The following is a 22,763-nucleotide window of genomic DNA, read 5'->3' as shown; positions in this document are numbered from 1 at the left end:
ATGAGAGACAATGGAGACAAATATGAATGTCACACTCCAAACACAAGCTGCTCAGTGACACAACTGATGTGCGGCTCCTGGTATAATATGACTGTGTCCGCGCATGGTCGCTACTGCAGGAGTAACTGCAGTGACAAACAAGTCTTTCAAACAGGTGAGAACGCTACGCACTCAGTAATCTTTATATGGACCAAAACTGGACTGTGGAGAGTGGCCTATATGTCACTGGTGTAAGATGAGTACCTATATATATTAACTCCGGAATATAGATCCTAAATGGTCAGTAAAGAGTGGCCTATATGTCACTGGTGTAAGGCTCCGTTCCCACTGAGGAAAGGTAGCGGAATTCCGCGACGGAATTGTCCGCCGCGGAATGCCATTAGCCTCCCGCTCATAATGGGAGTCTATGGGAGGCGCGCGCTCCTGCCCTGTCCGCGTTGAAGAATGAACATGTTCATTCTTCAGCGCGGACAGGGCAGGAGCGCGCGCCTCCCATAGACTCCCATTATGAGCGGGAGGCTAACGGCATTCCGTCGCGGAATTCCGCTACCTTTCCTCAGTGGGAACGGGGCCTAAGATGAGTACCTATATATATTAACTCCGGAATATAGATCCTAAATGGTCCGTAAAGAGTGGCCTATATGTCACTGAGGTAAGATGACTACCTATATATATTGACCCCGGGATATGCAACCTAAATGGACTGTGGAGAGTGGCCTTTATGTCACTGAGGTAAGATGAGTACCTATATATAATAACTCCGGAATATAGATCATAAATGGTCTGTGAAGAGTGGCCTATATGTCACTGAGGTAAGATGACTACCTATATTATTAACTCCGGGATATGCAACCTAAATGGACTGTGGAGAGTGGCCTTTATGTCACTGAAGTAAGATGAGTACCTTTATATATTAACTCTGGCATATAGATCCTAAATGGTCTGTGAAGAGGGACCTATATGTTACTGGGGTAAGATGAGTACCTATATATATTAACTTCAGAATATAGACCCTAAATGGTTTGTGAAGAGTGGTCTATATGTCACTGAGGTAAGATGAGTACCTATATATATATATATTCCCCCCGGATATAAATCCTAAATGGACTGTGGAGAGTGGCCTATATGTCACTGGGGTAAGATGACTACCTATGTATATTAACTCCGGGATATAGATCCTAAATAGTCTGTGAAGAGGGGCCTACATGTCACTGAGGTAAGATTACTACCTATGTATATTAACTCCGGGATATAGATCCTAAATGGACTGTGAAGAGTGGCCTACATGTCACTGAGGTAAGATGACTACCTATATTATTAACTCCGGAATATAGATCCTAAATAGTCTGTGGAGAGTGGCCTATATGTCACTGAGGTAAGATGACTACCTATATTATTAACTCCGGAATATAGATCCTAAATAGTCTGTGAAGAGTGGCCTACATGTCACTGGGGTAAGATGACTACCTATGTATATTAACTCCGGGATATAGATCCTAAATGGACTGTGGAGAGTGGCCTATATGTCACTGGGGTAAGATGACTACCTATGTATATTAACTCCAGGATATAGATCCTAAATGGACTGTGGAGAGTGGCCTTTATGTCACTGAGGTAAGATGACTACCTATGTATATTAACTCCGGGATATAGATCATAAATGGACTGTGAAGAGTGGCCTATATGTCACTGGGGTAAGATGACTACCTATGTATATTAACTCCGGGATATAGATCATAAATGGACTGTGAAAGTGGCCTACATGTCACTGAGGTAAGATGACTACCTATATTATTAACTCCGGAATATAGATCCTAAATAGTCTGTGAAGAGTGGCCTACATGTCACTGAGGTAAGATGACTACCTATATTATTAACTCCGGAATATAGATCCTAAATAGTCTGTGAAGAGTGGCCTATATGTCACTGGGGTAAGATGACTACCTATAAATATTTGGGGAGATTTATCAAACTGGTGTAAAGTAGACCTGGCTCAGTTGCCCCTAGCAACCTATCAGATTTCACCTTTCATTCCTCACAGACTCTTTCAAAAATGAACGGTGGAATCTGATTGGTTGCCAGTGGGCAACTGAGCCAGTTTTACTTTACACCATGTTTGATAAATCTCCCCAATTGACTCCAGAATATGAAAGGTAAAGGCGCTCTCCGATGTCAAATTGTTGTGGCTCCAACTGATGGAATCAATGGAAGGGATGATGATCTATTTACAACTCATGTATCTCCTATGACATTGGGAAGTAGTCCCCGCTCCTGTAAGGACTCATCTAGCTTTTCCCCAACCTTTGGGATATCGGATGAAAAATCTCTAAACCAACAGCCTGGGCATCAAATGAGGGAATCCGACCTAGGAATCTTATTCTCCACAAAACGGAACCTTTCTGAAAGAGCAAAAAAAATTCTCCACATAAGGGCCAGTTCACACAGACTAAAACTGCCTCTGTGTCATAATGGTGTCTATGGAAGGCTTGCGCACCTCCTCTCTCCGCGATGAAGAATGGACCGCAGCGGAGAATTATGACAGCCAGTTTTACTCCATGTGAACTGAGCCTTACTTTGTTTTTGTTGCAATGCATTTCAGTCCTCAAAAATCTAGGCACTTCCACAGGCATAACAATTACTTTTTGGTCTGCCAACGTATTTCTATTTTTTAATTTCTTTCCAAATCTCCAATGAGGTTATCCCATCTGTCTTATTATCCTCAGCTCCTTGTATGCCCCAAAATGTGACTGCGAGTGTGGACTGTGTGACCAACGCAGCGACCATTGTATGGAGCCCCAGCCCAGGAGCTGAGAATTATACAGCGTCGGCGGTCCTTCCAGATGGGGGAAGTTATGTTTGCCAATCTACCACGTCCTCCTGCAACATTGTGGGGTTATCGTGTGGGCAGAAATACCTGATAACCGTCTTAGCCACCAATAAGGAAAGCAGCAGTAAAGCGAGCCTGCCCATAGAGCTGCTCACCGGTGAGTGCATATAGTCCTATAGGCTGGATATGGAACTGACCAAAAGTTCTGTTTCAGTGGCCTACAGGTATGGCCGACACCAGGGTAAAAAGGCACAACCTCTATGTACACTGATCAGCCATAACATTAAAACCACTGACAGGTAACGCAAATTACATGGAGTAATGGGTGATAATGGAGCTTGTTAGGAGTTGCATTAGTCAGTAAGAGACCTGAGTGACAAGGGCCTAATAGAAATGTGCACAAGCCAAAAAGACAGAAATGGCTGCACATCGCACCCATGGCTGACACGAAAGCTTATTCAGCTACATTTAAAACCAACATCAGAAGTTAGTATATAATTTGGCCAAACCATATTGCCTCATGTACCACGTGCAGGTCTTCTGATACACATGAGTCCCTAACCAAAAAACATCACTGTGCCGGTCAGCAACCACAATCCCCGCAAAACGTGCGCAAGCAGAGAAGGGGGGCCACGGAATGGCCCTGCAACCCGATTGTCACAGGACCAGAACCTAAAGGGCCCCCCCGAACACCGCAGGCGCCACCGGCGGAAAAAGTGGTCGCCAAGCAACACAAGTGTGAACAAGCTCTTACCTCTCTCCATTGCTCTGCAGGTAGAATGGGAGAATACTAGGAGATCCTCACCTTATGTACACAGGTGCTTCCTGCTAATTTGGATCACATGGGTCTTACAAAGCACGAGTGCTAGCTACAATGAAAAAAGGGACAGAATAAATAAAATATGCACAAGCCAAAAAGACAGAAATGGCTGCACATCACACCCATGGCTGATACAAAAGCTTATTCAGCTACATTTAAAACCAACATCAGAAAGTAGTATATAATTTGTCCAAACCATATTGCCTCATGTACCACGTGCAGGTCTTCTGATACACATGAGTCCCTAACCAAAAAACATCACTGTGCCGGTCAGCGACCTAATAGAAATGTGTAGACACCAGGGTCAGAGCATCTCTAGAGCAGCCGGTCTTGTGAGGTGTTCCCAGTGTGAAGTGGTTAGTACCTACCATAGGCGTCCAAGGAATGACGGCTAGTGACCAGGACTCACTGATGTGTGTGAGGGGTGAATGCTACTCTGTTAGGTTCAATCACACAGAAGAGGTGCTGTAAAGCAAACTGCTAAAAAAAATACTACTGGCTATGATAAAAAGCAACTTGATCTAAGGAATTATTATGTGTATTTATTCTATTATATGACACACAATATTAGGCAGCTGTTTTAAAGGAGAAGTCTTGTATTGCACCCCAAAACAAAGTTATACAAATCACCAATATGCACTTATTATGGGAAATGCACATAAAGTGCTTATTTTCCTGCACTTACTACCGCATCAAGGCTTTACTTCCTGGATAACATGGTGATGTCACTTCCTGGATAACATGGTGATGTCACTTCCTGGATAACATGGTGATGTCACTTCCTGGATAACATGGAGCTGTGCGGGCTGTGGCTGCTGGAGAGGATGATGGCAGAGGGATGCTCAGTGTCCCCCCAGTGCCCTGTTCCCCTCAGTGTCCCCCTGCCATCATCCTCTCCAGCAGCCACAGCCAGCACAGCTCTGGGAGTCGGGGCGTGACATTACTATTTTATCCAGGAAGTGACATCACCATGTTATCCAGGAAGTGATATCACCGTGTTATCCAGGAAGTGACATCACCAGGTTACCCAGGAAGTGACATCACCAGGTTATCCAGGAAGTGACATCACCATGTTATCCAGGAAGTGACATCACCATTTTATCCAGGAAGTGAAGCCTTGCTGCAGTAGTAAGTGCAGGGAAAAAAGCACTTTATAAGCATTTCCCGTAATAAGTGAATATTGGTGATTTGTATAACTTTTGGGAGGCAATACAATACTTTAATAAAAATTTTCGCCGGACTCCTCCTTTAATGCTATGGCTTATTGATGTTACATTAATGAAACGTAATATATGTAAAATTAAATTTATATAGAATATAGAGTGCTTTTTGAGTTTGATAATGTCTGCAGGTATGTGACGCAGCATATATAATGATACTAGACTATAATAATGTCCTTTTCCAGCTCCTTGTGTCCCATTACAGCAGACGCCCCAGATTATCTGCTCCAACAACTCAGCATCACTGTCTTGGGGTCAGACTCCTGGTGCCATCAGCTACGTGGCCAATGTGTCCAGCACTGGAGACCAGATGTCCTGTAATACCACAGGCACCAACTGCATTATCAATCAGCTGAAGTGCGGACAAGTCTACAATGTCACGGTGACTGCGATCAATCAGCAATGCAGGGGCCCGGCCGCCATCCCGGCTAGCTTAACAACCGGTAAGCTCCTTGTTTGCAACCATATGTTATGTCATATCCAGAATTACAGTGCCACCCCTGTCTTCAGATTGTGTGTGGTATTACAATATTAATGAATATTCACTTCATTGGCACTGAGCTGCAATACCACAACCTAACTGAAGACAAGAGTGGCGCTGTTTTTGGAAGAAAGTGGCCATGTTTTTCCAACCCCTTTAAATGCATATCACTGACCTCTCAGTAAAACATTATATTTCTCATTTATAATATGATACCTCTATTATTGCCCATGTGATTTCAGTTCCTTGTCAGCCTCGCAATGTGGTTGTGGATATAAATTGCTCCAGTTCGGTGGTCAGGCTGAGCTGGGATCCATCCCTGGGAGCTCAGCGTTATTATTCAATGCTGAGGACACCAGGAAACCAATATCTTATATGCAACAACACCGAGCTGGGCTGTGAGATCCACGATCTTCCATGCGGGCAGGCCTATAATGCAACAGTGACGGCCATCAATGATCAGTGTCAGAGTGAACCCAGCTCTCCAGCTGCATTGTATACAGGTCAGTCGGATTAACTCTTCATATAGTAAATAGTATAAAGTGTATAATTCTCTGGGGTTGTAATGAGATCTATGTAACATCTGACTGTTTTATCTAATAAGATATATTACCGAGTTTCATTTTCTTTTTTCTTATACATGTATTTAAAGGTACTAAAGTTAGATAATTTATAATATAACTTTATTAAAGATTTTTTAATTTTATTTTTACATTGACTTTAGCACTATGTGGCCCTCTGCTGCCACAAATGGCTGTGTCGGGAACTGCAGGGCTGCTCAATATCATATGTAATAACACACTTTGTATTTTTCAGTTCCCTGTCTCCCAAGCCAAGTTCGTCCTGACATAAATTGTAATTCCAACACTGTGACTCTATCATGGGCCCAGACGGCAGGAGCCGTGAATTATACAACAGTGGCTACTGGGCCTCAGGGGGAGCAGTATTACTGCCAATCCAGCAACACCTCCTGCAGCTACACACAACTCTCCTGCGGTCTGAGGTTTGATGCCTCCATCATCGCTGTCGGGAAGACTTGTAGCAGTGGTTTCAGTGGAGCTCTGCCTTTTTATACAGGTTTGTGCTTTGGATGGACATTTGTATCACATGTATGATTTCTTTCTTCTCTCTTGATTCTTATGTACATTATTTAACAATTATTGCTTCATAGCTAAGGCCATTTTCTTTTCTCTTTTGGTACTGCAATTCCCAGCTGTAGGGTGCAGACCTGTAACATATTTGTGTTATGACAGCCAGGGCTGGACTGGGACTAAAAAGCAGCCCTGGCACATAAAGCACCCTTCCAGCCCACATAAAATATCCCCCCCCCCCCTCCGCGCCATAAAAAATAAAATAAAATTGAGAGATGCACTGCACTGAATAGAAACCACTGTAGAGAGTTAACAATATAGTGATTACACAATATAGTGATTAAAGTGCAGTTACATTCAGTCTATGCAAAGAAGGTTTCCGGCACTCACCCGATCTTCTGCATGTGAATTTATTTATATACAAATGTACAAGGTGAATACAGCACACCAGACAGGATGCGTTTCGGCTCTCTTGCCTTTCTCAACTAGTCGAGAACTAGAGTCGGGGCTAGTTGAGAAAGGCAAGAAAGCCAAAACGCGTCCTGTCTGGTGTGCTGTATTCACCTTGTACATTTGTATATAAATAAATTCATATGCAGAAGATTGGGTGAGTACCGGACAGGGCCGGCCTTAGGGTAGACGGCGCCCTGTGCAAAACTTTCTTTTGGCGCCCCCCCTAGACTAAATCCTACTACAACGAGCGCCACCCCTAAACCCTAGCGAACAGGAGGACACAAAAGTCCTCCTCCGTGGCCGACCATGGCCTTTCTGATTCCAAGGGGCAGCACAAGGATGTACTCCTATCATGAGTACAATATGAGTACTATACTCACTACTAGATGCTGGGAAAGCTGGGTGACCTCCACTGTACTGATTACAAGATGGTGGGAAAGCTGGGTGACCTCCATCATACTAACTACAGGATGCTGGGAAAACTGGGTGACCTCCATCATACTGACTACAGGATGCTGGGAAAGCTGGGTGACCTCCATCATACTGACTAAAGGATACTGGGAAAGCTGAGTGACCACATCACCCTGTTTCTTTCTTTTAAATTTTTTTTTTTATATGATTGTCTGATTAAAGTTTTTCACAAGCCTGGGGATATATTTGGCAATTCCCAGTTGTGTGACCAGAAACCACCTGTGGCATGACTCCATCACTCATATAGGTTAATGAGGTTGCATTGACCATGACCCTGCATTCCCCCCAGTATTATTGCGAAAACCATGTGACTAAATGTATTCCTGTGGACTGCGGCTGCTTTGAAACAAGAAGTCTGTATGTAGCCCAAACCTTATAGAGACCGTGCACAAACAGCTTCTCCGTCCATAGAAATCATTACTCTGTATGATGGTCCATAATATGTGGATAGATGATGGATGCAGGGATGTATTTACTTCTAGGTATCCGTGGTCCGAAGCCTAGGGCAGCACAAGGAAGCAGGGGGAAGGAAACAACTTTTTTTTTTTTTTCTAGTCTCCCGTCTTGCCAATAAATCTGGTGTCTTTTCGAAGAGGGGTATGGTTGCATTGTTCAGGTCTGGTGTGGCAGTGTTATCCAGTCACAGTATGGCGGTATTGGTCAGGTCTGGTATGGCGATGTTATCCAGTCACAGTATGAGTGTATTGTTCAGGTCTGGTGTAGCGGTGTTATCGAGTCACAGTATGGCGGTATTGGTCAGGTCTGATATAGCGGTGTTATCCAGTCACAGTATGCCGGTATTGGTCAGGTCTGATATAGCGGTGTTCTCCAGTCACAGTATGGCGGTATTGGTCAGGTCTGGTATAGCGGTGTTATCCAGTCACAGTATGGCGGTATTGGTCAGGTCTGGTATAGCGGTGTTATCCAGTCACAATATGGCGGTATTGGTCAGGTCTGGTATGGCGGTGTTATCGAGTCACAGTATGGCGGTATTGGTCAGGTCAGGTGTGGCGGTGTTATCCAATCCCAGTATGGCGGTATTGGTCAGGTCTGATATAGCGGTGTTATCCAGTCACAGTATGGCGGTATTGGTCAGGTCTGGTATGGCAGTGTTACCGAGTTACAGTATGGCGGTATTGTTCAGGTTAGGTGTGGCGGTAGTAAATGTGACGCCTGAAGGTCTTACCTATCAATCTACCAGTCCTGATGCTAATTGGTGAGTGAGGACGGGGCGTCCTCAGGTTTAGTGCTTAGGGCAGCAGCAGCTGGTAATACGGCCCTGGATGGATGACCATATAGACTAATATGTATGGAAAGAAGCCTTACTGACCAGAGGAAACAATCTATAGGACTTGGCTGCGCTGGTACAGTAGTCTACATATTATTCTGTTTCCCATAGCTGTTTAGTCAGTCATCTGTGCTGATCAGTCTGCTGCTGCGGCTGCTGATCCCTCTGGTTTCCTGATAACATGAACAATAGTCTGTTGTAGCACACTGAGGATGTGGCTGCTGCTATCTCCCTGTGTTCTTCTTACACCCTCCAGTATCTACCTCCCCTTGCTTGGTGCACCTCATCAGGATGATGGGTGGGATTGATGGATATGGTGAGAAGTCACTGGCCTGTCTGTATCCCAGCAATGTAGTAATTACAGTAGAGAAGGACAGAATCACAGAGAAGACTAAGGTTATCTCTACAACACTGTGCTCCCTCCAGCGCCCCCTGCAGGGGGTCACTGTGTATGATGAGGCACAGACAGTTTGGGTGCTGGTGTTTTTTGCTCCCTAGCAGGAGACACTGGATCCTGTCGGTGAAGCTGGGTATGCATGAGGACCGTGCAGTCTATTGCACTTATACTGAGGCTTTGTGAGTATGCCACCCGCGGGTCTCATTGGGGGCGGGGCTTATTGACAGGAGGCGGGGCTTACCGGCACATACCTGGAACATCAATGTAATGAGTCCCCAGCCTTGGTGGGCACCGAGAGCCCCCACTAATGTCCCTACTGGCTGCACATCAAACTTAGAAACAGGAATCTCTAAGTAAGATGTGCTGCCTGTCTGCAGGAGCGCCCCAAACAAACCACCACAGGAGGAGGGGAGGCGGCCGGCCAGGGGGCGCTCCAGCTTACACACAGCACATGTAACTTAGAGATTCCTGTTTCTAAGTTAGATGTGCAGCTGTCAGTGTCTGCCGGAGCGCCCCCTGGCCGGCCAGGAGTGATGCGCCCTGTGCAATCGCACAGGTCGCATACCCCAAAGGCCGGCCCTGGTACCGGAAACCTTCTTTGCATAGACTGTATTCTGTCCAGGCACCCCCAGCCCTGAGTGCCGTCCAAACCTTCTTCCAGTTACATCCAGTGACTAACAGGTGAATCGTTCTCTTTTTCTTTTCTTCTCCATTTGGTTTGCACCATCATAAAGACCTCTGTTAGCCATGACTTGCAGCATCTATCGGACAAACATTTTAGTCTCTGCACTTTTCCAGCACCCTCCTCCCTCTTATACAATACCCTATCTATAGTGCCCCAAACATGAATAGTTCCCCCTATTAAAGACTTACAGAGCGATAAGCCCCTTCTTTTCCTCTACGCTGTAAATACCTCCCTTTTTGTCTGCACACTTAAAAAGATCCCTTTTGCACCTCCATTCTGCACTATTATAATCCCCTTCTTTACCCCAAATAGAAATAATCCCCCTCCTATTCCCTTTGTAGCAGTAATCCCCCCTCCTGTTCCCCCTAGTAGCAATGTTTCCTCCTTCTGTGCCCAGAAATAGTAATAACCCCCCTCCTGCCCCTCCCCCAAAGTTGCAGTACCACAGCAATGTGGGAGCGAATGGAAAGGTGAATAACTTGTTGTTTTTTTTTACTTAAGCCCCCTGTCTCCCCGACATTGTGTATTTCTGGTGCCTCTCCTGTGCTTTAAAAATTGCTTTTTTTGTTCTCCTCTATATCAATATTATAGAAGTAATAGTTTTCCTCCTCTTTCAGTTCCCTGTGCAGTAAGAAACATTCACGCCCAGTACCAATGTGGCAGTGACTATGCGGCTGTCACCTGGGAGGCCGCAACTGGAGGAGTCACATACACGGCTATGCTCAGCAGCGAGGACGGATGGAGAAGCATATGCAACACTTCAGTTTCCAGCTGTGTGGTTTACGGCTTAAAATGTGGGCAGAAATACGCGGTGACGGTGGAGACCTTTGGGCCGAGTTGTAGCAACGTGGTCAATGCCTCGGAGTTTGTCTTTACAGGTAATTTCATCAGTATCACATCAATAGATTTATATGTAGATATATAGACTTATATATATTTATCGAACATGGGGTAAAGTGAAACTGGCTCAGTTGCCCCTAGCAACCAATCAGATTCCACCTTTCATTCCTCACAGACTCTTTGGAAAATGAAAGATGGAATCTGATTGGTTGCTAGGGGCAACTGAGCAAGTTTCACTTTACACAATGTTTGATAATTCTCCCCCGATGTTCATACACAATTATTTTAGTCCTTTTTATATTTAATATTCCTTTTCTTTATTATTTGTATTCCAGCACCCTGCAAGCCTCAGAATGTCACGTCAACCATTGACTGCCTGACCAACCGTGCGGCATTGTCCTGGAGCAGGACCCTCGGGGCGGCCAACTACACCGCTGCTATTATAGGACCAGTAGCAAACGGTCCTACCTGTAAATCCTCGTCCACTACTTGCAGCATTGATCAGTTAAGCTGCGGAGTCATATATGACTTTATCATCACACCATTTAATGCACAATGCGAAGGTGAAAGCAGCGTGGTCGCACAACTTGTCACAGGTAAAAGCCATATATAGACCGTAGTCTGTCTACCGGTATAATCAAGGGTAGCCCTTCCATCTCATTGCGTGTGACTCCCTTCCTCTTGGCACCTACAAAATACTGCTGTGCACCAAAGCAATACTCAAACTTAAAGGGATTCTGTCACCAAGACAATGCTATCTAATCCATAGCCATCATGTTATAGAGCAGGATGAGCTGAGCAGATTGATATATAACTTTGTGGGAAAAGATTCAGTATAACTTGTAACATGTTGATGGAAATCTCTGATCATTCTGTGATAAGGAGTCCAGTGGGTGGTGCCACTCAATGGCAGGACTCCTTAGCAGAGATTTCAATTGATGAATTACAAGTTATACTGAATCTTTTCCCATAAAGATATATATCAATCCACTCAGCTTCTTCTGCTCTATAACATGATGCTGATAGCGTAGGTAGCATTTTATGGTGATGGGTTTCCTTTAACAAAAGATTGACAGTGCCATTACACCTTTAATGGCTGATGACCACATCTTTGTATTTCTCATATGTTCATCCCATACACATGAAAGTTCAAGTTGAATGGAGAAGGGAAGGGTAAGTCAACTGTAGACACCTTTGGCAGTAAATCTTCTTCCGAAGAGTCAGGCAGGTGAAATTCAGCATGCCTGATCCTTTGGCCTCAGTCAGGTGGATTCCATACACATAGACAGTCCGCTGGTCCCTCCCTGATCCTAATTTCAGCAGGACTGGCTGATCAAGTATTGTGGATGGGGCCGACTGACTCTTCCCTGGCGGCAGATGTCAGGAAAGAGAAGGTTCAACCAGTTGGATTTTTAACATGCCTGATCCTTTTGTCCTTAGGGGAAAAAAGCTGTTGCCAGAAGTATATGGCAGCTACTTACTTCAATTCAGAGTTCAAGCACACTCAACTGCTATGATCTGAATGGGACGAAGGGAGGAGGTAGCCGTCACTTACCTCTGATGGCCACTTGGCTCCTCGAAACAAATGGATTGGAGAAGAAACCTCCGGGAACTAGTGATGAGAGAACTTTCTGAAAGTTTTGGTTCTTCTGAACCAGAATGCTGGGCATTTGACTTCTGGTAGCTGGAGAAGTTGGGTGCAGCCTTAGGGAGGGCTGGAAAACATGGATAAAGCCACAAGCCAAAGGATATATCTATGTTTTAATAAGAATGCATCAAATGACAAACCTGAACATTCCGGAAGTTCGTTCATCTCTACCAAGAACAAATAGATCAGGCAGTTGAAATACAACAAGTCCAATCCTTTTCTTCTCCAAAATCTGACATTGGGAGAGAGTCAGGAGGCCACCGTAGACATTACATTGTGAAATAAGTGGGTTTAACCAACAGGCTGTAGGCTGTAAAAATCTGGCTATAGCTAATATTATATATTGACTTATGACGTGAAGGTAAGTTTTGGTTAGGTCATTGAGACATGATAATATATGGAGCTGTACGAGTCTGACCCACACTTTTCATAACACCCATTCCTCTCTTTCCTAGCTCCCTGTGCCCCCGACCACTTGGTTACGGGAATGGATTGTGACACTGGATCACTAGTTCTGTCCTGGAGTCCGATGACCAATATTCAAAATTTCACCTCCAACCTAATGGGATCCGATAACATCAACAGGACCTGCAAATCCACGGGAGCGAACTGTAGCTTCCCCAGCCTGCCTTGTGGAGTAGATTACACCGCGTCCGTGTATGCCACCAACAAATACTGCGATGGGCCGATGAGCAGAAACGTCACAATCTCTTCCGGTAAGGCGGTGACGTTCAACCTCACCTGACCCAGCTATGTATAGTGCATAGTGTATTTGCTAAGGATGAAGAAAAACATTACTAAACGATCATATACAGTTTCCATGTCCATTCTGATCAATTAAAATTTCTTAGACAAATCTGCCGTGTAGGTTTACAATTTTTACCATTGTTCATGATGGGTCTCTTCTGGTAGCACATCAGCCCTGCACTACTTCTCATATGAATATCTACAATATAATATTTTATTTTCTAGGTGATACTAGAAAATCTGTATAATATCCATGGTGTTCTATGTACTTACTCATGACTTTATTATTATACCCAATGATGATGTCAATGGCTTTACCTTCACTTACATGATGTCACTTCTAATCTCCAGCCCCCTGTGTACCCCAGGCTGTACGTCCATCTCTAAACTGTACAGATAACTCAGTTCTGGTGTCTTGGGGTGTTTCGCCCGGTGCCCTCAACTATACGTTGTCATTGGCCGACTCCTATGGAGACAGACACAACTGCAGCAATAAGAATACATCATGCCGGGTACAGGATTTACTATGTGGGGACGTCTACACCGTAGCAGTCACTGCACAGAATGTGGTTTGCAACAGTAAAGCGAGCAGTGTCACCCAGTTCCTAACAGGTGAGTTATTGATTGTTGAAGGGATCCAATGACCGAGACAGCACCAAGAATGGAGGTCAATGCCCTACCGATGCTCTACTCGTGCTCTGTAGGATTTCAAAAGCTATCCAAGCAGCTATGGTCAGAAGACCCATAGAGGATGGTGGTCGAGCATGTGCACTGTAACTCCATTCATCAGGCGATATTGACCTCCATTCTCATAATCGGTGGCAATCCCAAAGGCCAGACCTATGATTGATTCAGATAAAAGTTTTCACTCTGAATGAATGTATTTTGCTTTTCCCCATCTTTCAGCCCCATGTTCGTCACTGAACCTACAAGCTAATATTACTTCTAATGTGGTCACTCTGGCCTGGGGAGAAGCACACGGTGCTGTGAGTTACACCACAGCGGTAACCGGCACCGACGGAGGAATACACACGTGTCAGACGTCCAATACTTCATGCAACATGAAGGACCTCATGTGTGGTCACCAGTACTCTATGTCGGTAACAGCCATTGGACCCCAGTGCAGTAAAGTCAGCGCCAGCTACGACTTTCAAACAGGTGAGGACAATACATGTATCTATTTCTACAATTTGCTGGGGTTATAAAATATTACCCAGAATTCATCAGGTGTTGATTGGTTAAATATTTAAAGGGAATCTGTCACTAGGTTTTTGCTGCCTTAAATGAGGGCAGCATAAACTAGTGACAAAAAGGCTGAACAGATCGGTGTATTACTTACATGACTCTGTTCAGCCGTTCTCCTAATATGCCGGATAATAGAATTCTGGCCGCACCCCTCCCCCCCGCCCTCCAGCTGCTGACTGACAGCTGGCTGCCCATACACAGCATGGATAGATAACTGCAAATCAGCAGCTGGTGGGCTGCTTCTCATGAATATCCAGGACTACTGAGCTCATGCACATAATGGAGAGGACTACTTATTGTCCATGTTATTCAGGAGGAGATCTCTGGATCAGCTGCATAGAACAATGTAAGTGATACATCATTCTGTTCAGCTTCTCTGTCACTAGTTTATGCTACCCTGGGATAGGACACCATAAACCTACTGACAGAGTCTCTTTAAAGGAAACTCCAGTTTATGGCGCAACAAATTTTGGCTGATCTGTTGCCTGTTTATTTTTAATTTTTCAGTTTAGATTTTTTTTACTAATACGAAGCCCAAATTACAATTTACAGTCCCACCAAGATAGACTCATCATGGGAGTGACAGCCCGTTCAGCCATTGTCTTTCTTTCTGATATTAACCATACTATAAGGTTCATTAAATTATATCATATGATTATATAATTCTTACTGTATTCTCTTCTTTCTTAAGCCCCTTGCCGCCCTGAGAATGTATCAACACAACTGGAGTGCGCAAGTAATTTAGTAACAGTTTCATGGAACGTGAGTTCAGGTGCTGACAGCTACCAAGCCGAAGCTGTTGGGACCAATGGCAAAATATCTGTTTGTAACGCCACGAATACATCCTGTCACTTCACTGACTTGACATGTGGAACAGTTTACCTGGTTACTGTTACAGCAGACAATGAAGTGAGCAGCAGTGAGCCAAGTTCACCTATTCAATTCAAAACTGGTAAGTGTGCAGTAGGTCGGTACGTCTTACCCATTGCTGAATGTTGTGTGAGTGGAGAATATCACAGATCTAGTGCACTTACATAAATTACCACCAAAGAACACAGGGGGGGGGGGGGGGCAGGTGGTGGTGGGAACATAATAAAACTTATATTTATCCGCATTGGTGAACCCAACACCCCCCCCCCCCCCCCCCCCCGCTGCACCACCATCCATGGCTTTCCCCTCTGGTACATCCCCGTTTCTGTCATGTCAAGGAACCACAGGAATTTTACTTTAACAAGACGCTCCTTAAACTAACATGTCCGCTCTCTCCCTGGGTCCTTCTTCTCCGTTTCAGTCGCATCTCAGTGTCTTCTCCGGTAAAGGCCCCCACAGGCCCCCCACCCCACAGGTGACTGCGATAGGACAGCACCGCAGCCTGTGATTGGCTGAGCAGGCTGTCAATCTTGTCACTAGAGCGACTGCTCGCTCGGCCAATCACAGTTCGCAGTGCTGTCCCGTCAGCCTGTGATTGGCTGAGCGGGCCTTCACCTGAGAAAATGATGGGGTTGGGACTGGAGAAGACAAGAAGACACTGGTGGATTTCTCACCGGTGTGAATAACTTTTTTTTTTTTTTTTGAGACGTGTGACCGCTCTTCCTGAACTCGTCCGAACTTTGCAAAAAGTTTGGTTCGGTAGCAAGCCAAACTTTTTGCAAAGTTCAGAACGCATCTGGGTTCGGGAGGCTTGGCTCGCTCATCTCTAACTGTGATGTCACAGGAAAAGGTGGATATGGAAGAACAGCGGGGGGACCACGAGTAGAGATGATCGAACATCTGGAAATCTTAGGTTTGATCGAACTCGAACCTTCCTCATTTGATTCTGGATGTCTGCCCGTTCCGTGGGAAAGGAGGAGACTGCCCGAATACTGCCTGGAAAACAGGAATACAGCCTAGGTAATAGGCTGTATCCCTGTTTTCCAGGCGGTACTCGGAAAGTCTCCTCCTTCCCAACGGAACTGTCTATAATATAATATTAGGGCACTATATGTTTTATACCGCTATATTATCTTTTTCAGCTCCTTGTGTCCCAGTCCAGCAAATACCCCAACCCAACTGTTATAACGATTCAGCTTTTCTGGCTTGGAGCGTCACTTCCGGTGCCATCCGTTATGTCACCAATATGACTGGTCCAGGAGGAGACACATATTCCTGTCAAACGGAAGGCACCAACTGTACGATCAGGGGGTTAAAATGTGGTCAAGCATACAGCGTGAGAATTACCGCCATCAACGAGCAATGCAACGGTCTGGCATCTGCCCCGGTTACACTCACTACTGGTAACAATTGATTTCTAAGTTGTTTTTGTGATGACTTTTCGTAAGGAGAATATACAAAATCTAATGGATGTCCATTATTACAGGTCCATGCCAGCCTCAGAACGTGGTCTCCAACATCACTTGTTCTAATTATTCGACTCTTGTGACCTGGGATGCAGCCCCCGGAGCGATGACATATGTATCCAGATTGACATCACTCAGCGGAGAGTATTTTTTGCATAATAGTACAGATACCTTTTGGAAAATCCCTGGTTTGGTGTGTGGACAGAGCTACGGAGTGATGGTGACAGCATTAAGCAGCTATTGTCAGAGTGCACCCAGCTCCATAGAGCAGCTCTACACAGGTGACTGGACTCCATTACATTTATATCAAATGACTGGGTTCCTTTGTTGTCATTGGTGTACCACTGGCATAGACAAAGATTCTTTACTGTAACAGCAATGAGAATATGAAACTCTGATGTTGTGACTGTGACTTATTAAAGGGAATCTGAAGCACCCGGGCCCTACCTGAGGTGCTGTAGCTGGCAGTCCCCTAGTGAGCATAATTTGTCTGTACAGTGGATTATGCACAATCTCAGGTCTCCTACTGTAATGAAGAGTCAAAGAGGAGTTGTGGCTTAGTGTTTGTGCTGCACTATAGCAAACCTCACCACTGCCTTCTCCTCCCTCTTCTTCATGAATAATCTCTGTTGTCCAGCCTCCTGCTCATTCATGCTGTCAGCAAGAGGACTGATTTGCAATCAGAGTTGTGTTGGAGCTGTTGTCTAGGGGTAAATCACCCTAGACCACAACATAGAAACATAGAAGGTTGTCGGCAGAAAAAGACCACTGGGTCCATCTAGTCTGCTCTTTTAGTATTTCCTTCTTATTATCTTAGGATAGATATGTATTTATCCCAGGCATGTTTAAATTCTGTTATTGTAGATTTACCAACCACATCTGCTGGAAGTTTGTTCCATGTATCTACTACTCTTTCAGTAAAGTAATATTTTCTCACAGTTTTTTTTTCCTGGGTTCAATTCCTGTGATGGAAATAAAATGTAGTTTGTTTCTTTTTTCTCCCCATTGTATGAAAAAATGGATTTTAAAACCAATTTGGATCTTATTGGGAATTCTTTGCACTTTAAAAAATGATGCAATCTTAAAAAATAAACAAATAACTACATTTCATTTCCATCAGGAGAATTAAACCCAGGAAAAAAAAATTTTTTTGGTTTCTAAACAAATGATTTACAGTACTTAGACCACAGCTCCAAAAGAACTAAACCTGATTGCAGATCAGTCCTGTGTAGGTAGTTTATAACAGAAATAAACACTCAGAGTCACTGACTGACAGCTGAGTGTGCAGGAGGCTGGGGAGCAGAGATTATTCAGGAAGGAGAGGAAGGATTGGTGAGGTCAGCCAGAGTGTGGCACAAACGCTGAGCCACAACACCTCTTTGACTCTTCATTACAGTAGGAGACCCGATATTGTGCAATAATTCACTCCACCGACAAATTACCAAAAGGTACCATGCTCACTAGGGGACTGCCAGCTACAGCACACTGTCCGCACCTCATGTAGGGCCCGGGTGCTGTCTGATTGCCATATTTGAAGCGAGGAAGGAATTTTCCATTGGCATCTGCCTCATAAAGGTTTTTCTTGCCTTTCTCTGGATCAACGCAATAGGGTTATAGGTAACTTTACGGATACAACTGTAGACAACTTTTTGGGGGCACTTGGTTCCACTGAAAAATGCATTATATCCGTAGACCTACATCAAATGCCTCTCACCCAGCCAACCAGTACCCCGCTCTGTATAGACAAGGTAATAGAACCCATGTTAATAACAAACCCATTCTTTTCAGTGCCTTGTGTGCCAACTGATCTACAGGCTAAGGTTGACTGTGAGTCCCATTGGGTGTCCTTGTCTTGGACTCCTGTGTTTGGAGCTGAATATTACACCACAGTGGTCACCGGGCCTCAGATGGAGCAATATCAGTGCGTTACAGGCAACTCTTCCTGCAACTTTACCCAGCTGTCATGTGGTCTACAATATAAAGCGACTATTCTCGCAAAAGGAAAGACATGCAACAGTACAATAAGCCCGGCCATTACATTTTACACAGGTAAGTGGAGACATTTTGTGGGAGTTTATATTTCACATGTTTTGTACAGGGCAGAAGTTGAGACCCATTTTGAAACACTCTTTAAAGGGATGTCTATGTTTTAAACCCATCCTGAAATCTTGCAGTTTTCAGTCTGGCCACTAAGCCTATTAGTAAGTTGAGACTTCCTGTTCTATAGAGAGAGCTTTTTCAGCATTCTCTTCCTAATCATCACAGACAGAATTACAATAAAAGAGTAGGACCAGTATATAGATGAGATAGGATGCAAAGGTCACAGAGCATGCCTAGAAAATTCTCCCATATGAGTCTCCTCCAGTCTATTGTTCCTATGATTAGAGATGAGCAAACTTCAAGTACGTTTGGATTCGTCCAAACCCAAACTCTGCATTTGATTACCAGAAGTTGAGGAAGTTAGATACAGCTCTGAGGCTGCCTGGCAAACATGGATACAACCATAGGCCATAGGCTGTATCCATGTATCCAGGACTTCCTAGGGCTGCATCCAACTTTTTCAGCCACTGGTAATCAAATGCTGAGAGTTCAGGTTTGGATGAACCTGAACATGCTCGAAGTTTGCTCAAAGCTAAGAAGAGGCTCACCACGTGAATTTCCCTATGTCACGTGGGGATTTCCCTAGGTCACGTGGATTTCCCTAGGTCACAGAGCATGCCTAGAAAACCCTCCCCTATGAGTCTCCTCCAGTCTATTGTTCCTATGATTAGAGATGAGCGAACTTCAAGTACGTTTGGATTTCTCCAAACCCAAACTCTCTGCATTCGATAACTAGTGACCTTCGATAATGGTCACAGAGCATGCCTAGAAAACTCTCCCATATGAGTCTCCTCCAGTCTATTGTTCCTATGATTAGAGATGAGCGAACTTCAAGTACGTTTGGATTCGTCCAAACCCAAACTCTGTGCATTCGATAACTAGTAGCTGAGGAAGTTAGATACAGCTCTAAGGCTGCCTGGCAAACATGGATACAACTATGGGCCATAGACTGTATCCATGTATCCAGGACTCCCTAGGGCTGCATCCAACTTTTTCAGCCACTAGTAATCAAATGGCGAGAGTTCGGGTTTGGATGAACCTGAACATGCTCGAAGTTTGCTCAGAGCAAAGAAGAGGCTCACCATGTGGATTTCCCTATGATAATTTACAAAAAAAAAATCTGAAAAAAAAAACAGATTAGGAAAATAGAGCATAAAAGAAAAAAAACAAAGCAAAAAAGTAATATTTCAGTTTCTGATAAAAAAAAATATAGATGTCACTTTACCTTTAAGTAGAGCTGATGTTTATGTGTTCTTGTTCTAAATTGGCCTAAAAAATAGCGAAAATAGACTTTTTTTTAAATCTAGAAAAGAGTGAATGGCCCCCACTCGCAGATCTCCCTATGGAGAACACAACATATACTATTTAGGTCAAAAACATCAAAAGACAACTGACGCAAACTTCAGTGGAAATAGAGAACATTCGCTGTGTTATGTGATATAATAGAGTTACGTTCTAAGACTTTGCCTGAAGCTGAAAACTGCTTTAATGTCCAAACATCAGAAACTGGATGCCAGAAACATCTAACAGTGAACCAGGAAGGAAGACGCTCAAAGGAGAAAGAGGAAAAAATAGACAAAGAGATCAAAATGAATGACTAACTAAAAAAAGAAAGAGACACAGAAAAGAAGCCAAAGTAAAATATAGAAATTACTTAAAGGGATTGTCTGGGCAAAATAAACAATATGCTGGGCAACAGGGTGTAGTGTTAACATGTCATCCCAGGGCTCCCTGTATTCTGCTGTTCTTCTGTATCTCCTAGTTTGCTGTAACCTCACAGCCCCAAAGGAAATGCCTGCTTAACCAATCAGAGACTGGGGCGGGACACCACTACAGATGCTGATTGGCTCAGCGGGCAGTCCCTGTGGTGTTGTGATGTCAGAGGAACTTGGAGATAGAGAAGACTAGTGGGAGATAGGGATTGGAGACTGCTGTGCTGGACCTGGACAGATGTGGCATTTTTTAAATTACATTTATGGAACCATCCACGTGTTTTATTTTGCCTGGAAACCCCTTGAAAAGCGATAATTCAAAAATGTTAAGGGGTACTCTGGAGTAACAAAAAAAAAAAAATTTAAAATCGGTGTCAGAAAGTTATACAGATTTGTAAATTCATGACCTACATTAGGTGATGTATTCTTTCCAGTACTTATCAGCTGCTGTATGTCTTGCATAAAGTGGTGTATTTTTTCAGGTTTGACACAGTGCTCTCTGCTGCCACCTCTGTCCAGGTCAGGAACTGTCCAGAGCAGGAGAGGTTTTCTAGGGGGATTTGCTACTGCTCTGGACAGTTCCTGACCTGGACAGAGGTGGCAGCAGAAAGCACTGTGTCAGACTAGAACGAATCCACCACTTCCTGCAGGACATACAGCAGCTGATAAGTACTGGAAACAATACACCACTTCTTCAGGGAAGGAATTTGCAAATCTGTATAGCTTTCTATAGCTTTTCTATTAAAAAATCCCCCCCCCCCGGAGTACCCCTTTAACACACGTTAAATCCACAGCGTTTTCTTACTTCCAGAAGTTATTCCCCATCCACAGGATAGGCTATAATTTGCCAGTCAGTTGGGTCCGACCCTGAGACTGCAGTAAAGTTTTAGCCCGAAATGAATCAGGTGGCCACATTATCATAGGTGTAGCCCCTGCTCCATGCATTCACCATAGGTCTCCTGAATGTTCAGAATTCCCATAAAGCATGAATGGAGCAATGGCCGCCCTTGTGCAGCCATCTACGACATGTGGGGGCACAGTTTACTGGCGTTCTTAAAATTGGTGGGATTTGAACAACCAAAGGTCTGAAAGTTATCTGTAAGGGGTAACTTGCTGGAGTGAGAAGACCCCTTTAAATTGTAATTCAGAGCCCAAAGGGGCTTTATATACAGAGATACGCATGAGAACGCAACTCACAACTACACCATGACACTTGGCAGAGACAGTCACTATCATTACCATAGCAACAGTGCAATCGTATGTCCCTTGGCCCCATGTTACTAAGTAGCCCTAGCCTAAGTTCACACAGAGCAAGTGGGGCAGAATTCCGTGACAGAACTGTCCGCCGCGGAATGCCGCCAGCCACCGTGTCATAATGACACCCCATGGGAGGCGCGCGCGATGCATCTCTCGGCGCTGAAGAATGAACATGTTCATTCTTCAGCGCTGAGAGACGCTGAAGGATGCGGCGCGTGCCTCCCATAGAGTGTCGTTATGACACGGTGGCTGGCGGCATTCCGCAGCGGAATTCCGTCCCTCTTGCTCTCTGTGAACGGGGCCTAAGGCGGCAAAACAGGCAATAGATATAGGGGGAGATTTATCAAACATGGTGTAAAGTGAAACTGGCTCAGTTGCCCCTAGCAACCAATCAGATTCCACCTTTCATTCCTCACAGACTCTTTGGAAAATAAAAGGTGGAATCTGATTGGTTGCTAGGGGCAACTGGGCCAGTTTCACTTTACACCATGTTTGATAAATCTCCCCGTATGTTTGATAAATCTCCCCCATAGATTACAGAGCAGCCATGTTTTCTATTCTAGAGCTTTTGACCTCACTTTGCCTTGTAGTGAACCTATTCTTCCGTCCACAGCTCCATGTGTTGCAAGTAATATAAACTTACAGTATGGGTGTGGTGTGGAATACGCCATGGTGTCCTGGGATGCGGCCCTTGGTGCAATGAACTATACGGCCTCTGTCGGCACCCAGCAAGGCCATGTGGTTAGCTGTAGCACCAGAGACAGAAACTGTAGTGTCAGCGGCTTACTGTGCGGACAACTCTATTCTGTGATGGTGAATTCCCTCGGGATACAATGCAGCAGCAGAGCGCTCTCTCTGGTACTCACTCAGACAGGTAACGCTTATTCTCTTTTTTAGAATTTTTTTTATAACATGTTATTTTCGGAAAAGCAATCACCTACATGGTCCTTTATAAAAGCAACCTTGGGTGTATAGAAATCCATATCAGGGATATTTCATACCCCTTTTATATATATATCCAGTCTGACATGCTTTACTGATCCTAGGAAATGAATGCATGATGGACCTGATGAAGAGAGCAGCACAATCTCGAAACACGTCTGATTAGCTTGATCTTCGAGAAATCTTCCAAGCTACTGAACACA

The 22,763-nt window shown here is 44.4% G+C and overlaps 2 protein-coding genes across 4 annotated transcripts in view; both read left to right on the top strand.

The window, feature by feature from the left end:
- Positions 1-20,250, top strand: LOC138789359 (fibronectin type III domain-containing protein 7-like). The gene is made up of 15 exons (XM_069967969.1): positions 1-154; positions 2,724-2,984; positions 5,053-5,310; positions 5,591-5,851; positions 6,165-6,425; positions 10,351-10,611; positions 10,909-11,169; positions 12,677-12,937; positions 13,320-13,580; positions 13,875-14,126; positions 14,905-15,165; positions 16,226-16,486; positions 16,570-16,830; positions 18,338-18,598; positions 20,096-20,250. The coding sequence occupies exons 1-15, from the start codon at positions 1-3 to the stop codon at positions 20,248-20,250; spliced, it is 3,690 nt and encodes a 1,229-aa protein (XP_069824070.1).
- A 1,986-nt stretch (positions 20,251-22,236) lies between these two features.
- LOC138790068 (receptor-type tyrosine-protein phosphatase beta-like) overlaps positions 22,237-22,763 on the top strand; it is a 31,972-nt gene continuing 31,445 nt past the window's right edge. For all 3 annotated transcript variants that reach the window (XM_069968995.1, XM_069968996.1, XM_069968994.1), the window contains exon 1: positions 22,237-22,492. In XM_069968995.1, the coding sequence (XP_069825096.1) occupies positions 22,288-22,492 (205 nt within the window). In that variant the 5' untranslated portion in view covers positions 22,237-22,287. The remainder of the gene's footprint in view (positions 22,493-22,763) is intronic.

Source organism: Dendropsophus ebraccatus, chromosome 4 (genome assembly GCF_027789765.1).
Source record: "Dendropsophus ebraccatus isolate aDenEbr1 chromosome 4, aDenEbr1.pat, whole genome shotgun sequence".
Taxonomy (NCBI): domain Eukaryota; kingdom Metazoa; phylum Chordata; class Amphibia; order Anura; family Hylidae; genus Dendropsophus; species Dendropsophus ebraccatus.
The sequence above is the reverse complement of the archived record's forward strand: the minus strand, read 5'-3'. Positions and strand labels throughout refer to the sequence as shown.

What these genes read in the sequence shown, in the direction of transcription:
- LOC138789359 (XM_069967969.1), top strand. Translation starts at nt 1, where the DNA reads ATGAGAGACAATGGAGACAAATATGAATGTCACACTCCAAACACAAGC. An exon ending in AGCTCTGCCTTTTTATACAG is followed by an intron (nt 6,426 to 10,350) that starts GTTTGTGCTTTG and finishes CTCCTCTTTCAG; the next exon opens with TTCCCTGTGCAGTAAGAAAC. An exon ending in CATAGAGCAGCTCTACACAG is followed by an intron (nt 16,831 to 18,337) that starts GTGACTGGACTC and finishes CATTCTTTTCAG; the next exon opens with TGCCTTGTGTGCCAACTGAT.